Source organism: Anopheles stephensi, unplaced genomic scaffold (assembly GCF_013141755.1).
Source record: "Anopheles stephensi strain Indian unplaced genomic scaffold, UCI_ANSTEP_V1.0 ucontig138, whole genome shotgun sequence".
NCBI lineage: Eukaryota > Metazoa > Arthropoda > Insecta > Diptera > Culicidae > Anopheles > Anopheles stephensi.
The window spans coordinates 7,396-18,216 of NW_023405056.1; the positions used below are offsets into that span (position 1 = coordinate 7,396).

Sequence of the window (10,821 nt, forward strand, 5' to 3'; positions counted from 1 at the left end):
TTGTTTTTTTCTTGGGTTGGTTGCTAAGCGAGCGTTAGTTTATGAGCTTGTAGCGATGATATATTCAGTTGAGAGGACTGGTTTTGAATTTGGCTCGGTCAAGACTGGCTAAGTCCGGGTGGACGGAAATGAAATGTGGATTGACTTTTGTTCCTTTTTTTATTGGATGGTTTGTGATGATGGCTATCAATGTTTCTTATTCCTAAAATTTTCTAAATTTTAGATAAAATGACACATGTTGACGACGTGCTAATCTAACAATAGACACACTGATGATTTAGATCTTAAATAGTACGATCTAATTAACTAGAAAAAGTCTAGTCTATTATTTATATGCAGAAATGGATACCCAATAAATTGAGGTCTAGTTACGGCACTCAAAAATGACTAGTCTTCACGCCATCGTGTTTGACCATCAATACCAGATAAAGAATGATGGTAGCATCATTCAGCTAGCTCGAGGAGTAGCACCAAAGCGCCAAGTCTGATCTGCATTTGATGAGACTATGAGTGCATAGTCTTGGAGAGACTAGAATTTTCCAGGAATACGATTTTCAAGAAGCTTTATATAGCTAAGTTTTATCCTGCCAACCAACTGCAGGTCTCGAAGCAAACTTTCATATTTCTTCACGACAATACTTCATTCCAAGTGCAGTACAGTGAGAAAATCTCGCTTCAAATACTCCGAAACGAAAGATTCTTTATCATATACCATTTATTTAACGAACCAAGCCACGGTAGAACCAAAGAATACGAGGGATAATCAACAGAACTTTAAGTTTACAGTGACGGACAAAAGAAGAACTTTAAGAATCTTATTTTATAAAAAGGTGGAGATTTTTTTATAATGGAATTATGGTGGAGAACTATTAAACTGATTTTTTATACAAATTAAATTAAATGTATTAAGATCATCAGATGTTCATCGGCTCAGATTCGGTTCAAATGTTCCTTTTATAATTTAGGATCGATTTCTTATGAAGCTGGGTTTCCCATCCACCATTCGGTAAAAATAAAATCCAATAACTTCCGTGTACATAATAAATATTAAAACTATTTAAGTGTAAAAAAAATCAATTTGTCTACCGCTTATAACTAATAGCTAGTTGTCCTATCAATTGCAAGGGGTGTGTGCTAAAAATGCAAACTGTTGCGATGTAATTTTGGAGGTAAAAGGCACGTAAACCTTTTAAAATAAAATAATATTCAAAGTGAAATACTGAAGCCAAGATTTGTGTTGCTTTTGGGATGTTTCATTCACACACATGTAAACTTTAACAGAGGCCAACTCAGTCTTGTTGTAGTTTAGGTCTCAAAATTTATAAATTATATAGTTTTTATATTCTAATCTAATCATCTGGCAATTTCTGAACGAACACAACATTGATGCTGAATAAAAAATTATATCTATTGAATGTATTAGAATCAGAAGTATCTTAAAGCAAAACGGCAGGCTGTCCTTCATGAACAAAAAAACGATAGTTCATTTTTTTGTCCTTCATTGTACCTGGCACTCAATAGATGATTTTTTTTGTCTCAATTTATCTATTGAAAGAAAGCATTGAGTATTTAGTAATGAGGACAAATATACATTTTATTTAAAAATATTTTTGCTTGAAACGGATAAAGGAATATAGGGATAGATCTCTGTACTCGGTTGCATAGCGAGTCAAATCTAATAACTTATTGGTATATCTTTGTAATAATCCTAAACATTGTTAAGCAGCCATACAGATGGATAACAGACAATTGCCAAGGCGATGTCCCTCTTCAAACACTGATTTAAGATAAATTATCCAATGATTTGCATTAAAATTCAGATGCTCAAAACAATTTAGTTTGGAAGCCATACAGTCACTATAATGCTGGAGACTATTGTATTCAAGCTCATGAGCTCAACTAATGCTAATAGTTTTCTTACAAAATCCCTTAAGTTAATTCTTGTACAAAATTCTTGCCATACTTTCTGCACTGCAAGAAACAAATGTCAAATTGATACGTAGAATTCAGACCGGCACAAAAAGTTACGATGTAACTTTATTGACCATCAATGCTTTATGATTCTTGAAACTAAAACCACACACACACACACAAAATCGCTTTATCAGTAAATCTGTGATTTAGTGCTACTCATCGTAAAACGGAAACGATCGATTGCGAAAAAGATACGTTCCTGTGCTTTTTATCCTGAAAATCACTAGCATCAACCACATGCAGAGGGATGCATACATGCATGTATGCATCCATTTTACATTGACCGAAGGTTTGGTACAAGAGCGTCACTCAATCTGCAAACCGTGGCCAGGCTACGATAAAAAGAAACCCAACTCCCCGTTTTCTTTTTAAACCCGAAAACCACAAACGAGCGAACGGAGAAAGCAAACGAAGCGCATAAAGCCCCCGTTCGTTGACAAATACAATGCGGGTTAGATCCGTTCCGTGGTCACTGGGTTTGGGGAGGGGTGGAGCAGGGTTTTGAGTAAAAATTTGCAAAAACAAAAAACTACCAGGAAAAGCTGAGTATCGATGTGCTGAGAATCGAAGCTGCTAGGTTTTCGCGAATAGATTTTCCACCGTATTACAGCGCTTCGAACAGTCGTAAGTATGTCAACCGCTGCTGCCGGTGCTTCTGGCAATTTCGGGTCCGGGTTGTATAAGGAAGGGGTTGGACATATTGGTGGAAGTGTCGCCTGAAGTGCAATCCTCTGTGCAGTGGCACTTTGAACGAGCTTTAAGCTGGACAGCAGCAGCTCGGTTTGTGGTAAGAACTTGTCCGCTTTCTTTGCCATCCGCGAGTCTGCAGGAGTGGTGCGCACTATGGGCGAGGTTTAGTTCAAAAGGTGGTCAAAATTTGTATGCCAAGTGCTCAATATTTCTTAACATTAGCGCATTATAAAATCTAAGTGTTTGCTTAAAACAATTTCTTCACTTCTAATGTGCTCTATTTCTGGAGCTTTCCTTCCTTTTTAGACTCTCTCGATCCCAACGTCCTCTAATGCTATCCTTCAGCATTATCCACCCCGAAAAACGAGAAATGTCCATTCCTTTAGCTTGCCCTAACAACCAAAAACACACACAAAAACCTGTCATTCCACCGGCGTCGAAACGGAGGAGTTGGAGCTTGAAGGAGGAACTGAAGCTAGTGAACGCGCACTAGTGGGCAATAAAATTCAACCCATTTCCTACTGCACCATCCACCCACCGTACGATATCGTGCATGGCGTGCATGTTGGACACACCAGGACACAACCGGGAAGCCTGCCACAGACAAATGACCCACCATTGCAAAAGCTTTCCACTTTCGTTTAAAGCTTTTACCTTTCACCGGATCACCCTTGCCCGAGCGCTGGCGCTGTGGAACGGATGGGTTAAAGGGGATGGCAGGCAAAAATGGTATTATATCCTTGTGCCCTTTCATCCTCTTTCTCTCTCTCTCTCTCTCTCTCTCACACACACCTCTTTTCCGTTGTCACCTCCATCAACTCCGGGAGTGCACAGTTCCGTGGTAACTCCCGGGATGAGGTGTTTTTGTTTCATTTTCCTGAGTGCCGGAGTGATACCGTCGTACCGGTGGATGGATTATATGTTTCCTTTTTTTTATTCTCCCCCCTGCTGGTGTTGCTCTGTGAGCAAAAGAAGCTTATGTGAGCTTTCCCGAAACCATTCACCTCGAAACCTCGGCGCCACATTTCAGCTGGTCGTCATCAGCAAATTCCGCTTCTCTTTCGCCCAACACACAGGAGAGAGAAAAAAACAACACCGTTTCGCCTCTTCAAAAAACGTGCACATTCTAGCATAGAACAGTTTTTTCCCTGCATGGCAAATCTGTATCTCCACTTCCGTCGGTTGGGTCGCTCACCGTTTCTTCAAAGACAAAGGAAAGATTTGTCGTTTCCGAGCAGCGAAAAACAACAAATTCACACTTCCCCAAAAAGGCAGGCTATAACAATACGGAGGAAAAACTCATTCACCAAAGTGCAGAATGCAGTTGCACCAAAAAACGTGCGTGTGTGTGTGAGAGAGAGAGAGAACGAGAAAAGCACTGTACAAAAGGAAAAACGCTTTCCTAAAAGGTGGAAATGCTAAGTTATTAGTTTGCCGGTGCATCTTTTTGCACTTGCACCTAAAACGTCCTGCTCCACGGGGATAAGATTCCCCGAGCTCGATTTACTCGCGTCCTTGCAGCCTGAGCCGAAATCGAACAGAGGGAAAATCTGGACCAGCTCCACCATAAGCATATTCCACCGTGCGGCAAAGAGAAAGGATTCTCACCCAGAATTTATCATCTTCACAACTGCAGCAAAAATCGCGTCTCCTCCGGTCTGATTCATTCTGGTTGCAAATGAAACTTATTCGAAGTTGCCCGGGAGAGGGAGGGGGGCAAGGAGGGGGTTGCTACTTCATACTTCCTATTGCTCAACGTTTCACCGTACCGAAAGAAAAGGGAAAGAATTTAACGTCTGCTTAGCGACAAACGATTGCGTTCGTTTCTTCTTGCTCGCTAAACCGTGGGCCTTTGCTTGCGGAGAACGGAGAGAGAGGTGAGGGAGAGAGGATGACAGGAGCAGGGTAGCACGGGAAAGAAAAATAGACACCTCATCTTAACCTCGGCATGCAATCTCTGTCGTCAGACGCAAATCGTGCCCGTCGTCGCCGGTTTTCCGTACTCGTGAGTGCAAAATGCATAATGGAAAAGCGTTTCCGCTTTCACATCTTTGGCTCCTGGTTTTTTTGGTCCGTGTGTATATGTCTTGCTTTCCGTTTTGCCTCCTAGGGTGGTGGGTGGTATCGGTGGGGTTTTTTGCTAATGCATGTGCACAATAATAATAAATGAAGTGATACCCGGTATCCGAACCGAGCCGAGAATCGGAACACTCGCCAGCGATTGCAGTTTGTTGCAGCCCGAGAGTTGTTGCGAATGTTTTATTCATATTCGCCGTCTTGTGGACTGCCAGCTCGCAGTCGGCATCGTATGATCGTGGGCTCAAGCTTTTTTCCATTACGTTTGCCCGAACAAGTGTCGGTTTTATGTTTCAGTCGAAATCCGTGTTTTTTCTTTTCTCCTTTTTGAGGGTGTGAAAGAATTGAATTTAATTTTTTTTATCGTTCCTCCCGAGCTGAAGATGTGTGTTGATTGGATTTTGGCGCAAGCAGCACGGCGTCAGCAGCGAAACGGGTCATATTTCTTTAAAATTGGCAAATTTCGAGCAGGCGGGCACGGAAATCCTTGAGAATGAGCGTGATGATGCTCGATAAACTAATTAAAATGATGCGCTATTTTATTGTGACCGGAGATGGAGGGAAACTATCCGAAGAGATTCGCTTAATGAGTTTAATTAGAGAGAGAGAATATCGGGTGATCAATTTTATTTATATTAACAAAATAGAATACAACAAGAATGGTGCGGAATTTTGGGAATCGATCAACGCGACTAACGATCTAGCCCTAGAGGAGGGCTAGATTTAATGAGCTTAAAGAATAAAAAGCGTTTTAGATAGCTCACCTGGAAGATCGATCACAATTTCGATGATCTAAATCTGACAAGTAATCTGGTCGGTTATAACATTATTTAAACGACCTTTAGTAGAGTAAATCAACGGTTCTTTCTGGCGAAATTTTGGATATTTATCTTGTTGATTTCATCTATATCCTGTCTTTGACTGTATCCTTATGAGCGTATGATAAAGAATTATGCCAAGTCATACGGTTTCTTGGTGAAGCTATCCGTGCTACCCAAGGACTCATGTGGGTTGTATGCTGGTTGCGAAGTAATGTGTCACCATCACCAGGGGCAATTCATAGTATGAGTATGGTAAGCAGATTCTTAGGGACCCAAGGCTTTCAAGGGCTCTCAAGGAGTATCTCCATGTTAGCTGGTTAAAACCTGAGCGCCTTGATCTCTTAGAGGTACCAACCTTAATAAAGGGCCTCATATAATATCTCATTTGGCCTCTGTCTCTGGCCCAGTCTACAGATTCGATGTGTGACGGACCTCCCACATTCATTCTGCTTAAAGCCCCTAAGGGGCTTAAACCGCCACTGGCCTTCACTCCATCTCTTCCTGGGCCTAACTTTATCTCTTCTTGGCCTAATGACCTCTCTTAGGTCGTGCCTGCCATTTCTGACTTACTAGACATTATGATATCAAGTTGTTGGATAGTCAGTCCTCACTACGGGTGAACGAGCTGGATGGGATTTGAACCCCAGTTCTGCGGTATAAAGACCAGCGCCGTTTTTACCGGTACCACTGGACCGCCCTGGCCCAACCAAGCCTTCTCTTTTTATGTTGACGGCCTAAAAGGACTTCAAACTTTCTCCGGTGTAAATACCGAAGCCTAACGAGTCTAATTCGCCGTACCTTCAATATCACCATCGATCACCCTACACCTTGTAGAGCTTGTCATTGCAGCAGCTCCTCCATTTTACTTCCACAAATCCACAATTGGTTTTAAATCCACAATTGATAATATGACAACCATTCAACGCTCATTTTGACCTCTTTGCTTTCAGTTATATAACTCAGTATTTTTACAACCCTAAAATTTATTAAAATTGTTTTAATCAGAACACAGCGATAAAGATTGATTTTCAGCTGAAATATTGTACAATGTTAACCTCTTTTCCAGGTGTTCAAACCTATTGTCGTTGAGTGAATGGGAAATACATAATGCCATAAGCTTTTTCAAACGTGAAAGCGATCATTAAGAAGGCAAATTAATCGCATTTGAAATTGGAAATGGATAATGAAGCACATCGCATTGATAACGAACGAGCAAAACGTCAAGCGTTATATCGATGATGCTCAGCATTCTATTGAAAGAGTGAAACATTTTCATTTTTACTTTTTAATCATTTCCAAACTTACCAAAAATTGTTGTTCTATGTTTTCCCTTTTTACAGATGGAACAGAAGGCTTCGCAATACTTCCATTTGCGGCATTATTGACCGGTGCGCTGTTCACCATCGGCATTGCTGTCCTGCTGGTTGTAGTGCTTGCCATCCGCCGGAAGCGGGATGGTCACGGTGGTGGACTGTGTGACGGCAAGGAGAAGCATATCGGTACGGGAGCGCACATCATCAAAGGCCATGCGAAGAAAATTGGCAATTACACAGACTCTTGTTGGTTTTTGTTTCTGTTTGCTTTCACAGGCATGGACATTACCGTGACGACACCGCTCGAGATGGGCATGGGACAGCAGAAGTACGTCGTCGCCTACACGCTCAAGCAGGGCGTCGAAAAGCAGCCGGACATACTGAACGCCCAGAAGACGGGCTCGGCCAGCGTGCAGTCGATAAAGGATATGGGCCAAAAGATGGGCTCCCCGTTGGGTGTGCGAGGCCCACCGGCCGGCACAATCTACGCCACGCCGGGTGGCTATGACCAGCAGAAATCAACCCCTTCCAGTCGGCAGAGCACACTGAAACGTACGGACGCTTCCGCTAACAGCTACTGTCTGCTGCAGCAGCAACAACAGCAGCAGCTAACCAGCACCAGCAGCACCAGCAAATACCAGGGCGAGCTGGTCGAGTACGAGAAACCGTACACGAACTATCAGCACACACTGCAGTACAACCACAATCCGCCACCGCTCGTCGACCCGTACGCGTACAAGAGTTCCCCGCTGGGAAGCATCCCCGGGGAACATCAGCAAACGGCTGCCGGCGGCGAGCCGGGCATCGCGTCCAATCCGGGCTTCGAGTACCGGAGCAGTAGCCGCAGCAGCAGCGGTAACCTAAAGCAGGCGGCCACCACCTTGAACGGTGGTGCCGGAAATCCCGAGTACCGATACTCCGGGTCCGAGTTCGTGACAGATCTGCTCGACTTTAGCAGTGCCCCGTCGCCATCGTCCGGTTCGACCGTTGGGGCGACGCTAACGAAGACACGCAACCGTCAGCACATCATCACCGACACACTACCGGGACCGGAGAGTTGCGTGTAGGCTGGATGGCCGATAAACCGCCACTAATCCGGAAGCGCTTCTCGGAGCCGGATTAAAACCTCGTTCTCGTTCGTACGGGACAGTATCAAACGCGCGTTCAGACCGACAACGACATCCCGGACAACCGGTGTATGTGTGTGTAGGATTGCCCTCGTCCGGAAGAGTTGATGTCGAAGTGATGACGATAAAGGGCACACACACACACATTCACGGTAACAAAGGCCTATCAAGCGTGTGGTGAGCGCATGCTACCAAGGTGATGTTGTTATGAAACGTGTAGGCAGAGAGTATAAAATACGCAAGAATAAGAACTGGAGCGTAAAACAACCCCCCACGCACACACACACACACAGACAACCACGAGAGCGCCCACTTCCCACCGGGACAGTGTGTACGTTGGGAATGTCCTTGAATATCGAAACCGCGTATCTTCCCGCGTATGTTCTGCTTCCTACAGCGAATACGAAGCGCAGCGAAGGAGTCCGGGAACCCCGATGTCTGGGGTGATGCTTCTACAGCAGCGAAGAATAATAGACAGTCTTCCATTAAGCAAACGAGACAAAACAAAGCAAGACATTAAGCAGCACGCATACAGTCGTGGGGCACGACCGAGATGGAGGAGAGAGTGTGTACTGTAGGAATGTGTACCGTGTAGATCCCAGTGTAAAGCGCCGGTTGAACCCGGCCGATGACGAACCTATGTTACTGAGCAATACGTGTGTTGAGCAAAAGAAAAAAAGGCAGAGAACAAGTTAGGTTAATTACTTCGTTTGTACATAGCATCGAGCATCGTTAAACGAGCAGGAACAGTGGACTGATAGTGTAAATATTGGTTAAAAGCGAGTTCTTTTCCTTCGGTTTTACTGACATGAGTTCATCAAGAAAGTAGCATCCATTCCACAATGTTTTGATAGACTCTTGAGGCGTGTAGTCTTGAAGTATTAATTTAATTCTAGCATTTTTTTTATATCGAATCAACCAGACAAAACGTCATTGCGTATCATTTGAAAACCTCGCACCGTTTGACTTTTTATCGAATCGTTATTAAGATACTCAAGAGCGCAAGGGGAAGATTGTGTTTTCCAGTTACGTCTAGTTAATGATGAAAAACAAAACTCATACGCATCATACCAAGAACGGGAACCACTAGGCATATCCAATGTACCGAATGTATATCAACCAACAACAAAACAAACGCTCCCAGCGAGGTGAACCTATCGAACCATATCGAACCCGGGCGCTAGCAAGTCCTCTGTGGCGGCCTATATCCTCAGACTGATGTGGTACGGTGTTAGATTATTACTTGCCATAACCGAACGTATCTTCCCCCCGGAATCCCGTCTCTTAATGAACTCTCACTTTCTCTCCTTTTACCACCCTGATTTCGGGAGTAGATCTTGTGGAGTGTTGCAGATAGATTGGTGAACGCGGGTTGCATATCTGTAGGCGCATAAGGCGATCTGATGTGCGAGCTATTCTATTTGCGATACTGCACAATGTCTCCGAAGTCAGACACTTAACTCGTGAACCTTGCTACACACCGTTAGGAATGAGCTTGCGAAAGCTCGCTTTAAACAAACAAAAAATCCCCCTGTTACAAGACAAACGCGCCAGGTACGCAGATGACAATGTTGCCTGTTAGGAAGAAAAAATCCACAGTTTTCCCGCCCGAAAAATCCTCCCGTAAAAGGAAAGTAATTAAGCGTGTGTATACAACTACAAACCCCTCCCCCCGGGGGACTGAAGTAACTCGTGTTGTAGCTAAGATTTGGTGAATCGAACGATTGCGGTGTTTGTCGATGCTTTAAGGATCTCAGCGGTTGTTATTCCCGTACCGCCGATACCTGTCCATAGCGAATTTGTACATATCCGTCTAGCGTAAAGTTGTTCTAGTTAAACAATAACCCGTAAGACCCGATAGCTATCGGGGAAAAACTGTTGGAAGTGACCAATGGCGCTCTGCTCCCTACATCTCCACATCTGTACATACCGCAACAGGAGCGAGATGGGCTTCCTACTCGACTCAGCATCCCGAACCGGTATCCACTCATCCTCCCATCCAAAATAGACCAAACCGTGGACAGACGGGAGCGTCCGGAAGCGCTGCTAAGCTTATCGTCATCAGGATACACGTTGTGTGCGTTGTAGAATCCAATACCATTGATCGTTAGAAAAATTTCGTTTCCAGTGTGTACAGATGAGATCCATTTATCATTGCATCTAGCTAGCTGCTACTACTCCTGCTGCTGCTGCTGCTGCTGCTGGTGGCACGGAGTTAACGGCCCTGAGTTCCCAATACGTGTAAATAGCTAGTTTAAGCATATACGATCGAAGCAGCAGCAGCAGCCTGTGTCGGTGTGAATGGGTGTGTAGCAGCAGTATCAGTTTAGCCGAGGTTTATCGAGGCTATGCGGGCCTAATGGCGAGGGCAAACCACTTGGGCAAAGGTGCTTGTTATCGTGTGAGCAACATCGAAAGCGCTAGTGACGCAACCCGAACGAGACTTGTGTGCGATATAAATAGTGCAATTGCGATTGCGACGCTGATGAGTCAATAAAAAACAATCTAACTAATGGTGTTTTTTTAAAAAACCTAGCGCTTTTTCAATTTTGAAATGTTTTAAAGCTGAAAGAAAATTGATATCACAACAGAAACGGTCGTTATTTTGTGGTGAAAGATGAAGAGAGAAGGTATCATTTGAATGTTGAAACATTTCATGAAATATTTCACTCGTAGGGACTATCGTCCTTGGACTAGCATTGCCACTCCATGTTCGAAGGATCAAACGAGTAAAACGAATATTTTAGGTTTTTCTCAAAGCTGAAAGGCTTTTCCAGCTGTTAAGCTTTTAAGCTCTGGAAAAATCGCGATTTGCTTGCG

At 43.9% G+C, this 10,821-nt stretch overlaps 1 protein-coding gene across 1 annotated transcript; it reads left to right on the forward strand.

Moving 5' to 3' along the window:
- Positions 1–6,901: 6,901 nt before the first annotated feature.
- LOC118515310 lies at positions 6,902–10,532 on the forward strand (the record flags this gene model as incomplete). Its single annotated transcript, XM_036061999.1, has 2 exons — positions 6,902–7,060; positions 7,151–10,532. Coding segments are annotated over 2 exons (950 nt in total), but the record flags the coding sequence as incomplete, so codon positions are not given.
- Between the last annotated feature and the right edge of the window lie 289 nt (positions 10,533–10,821).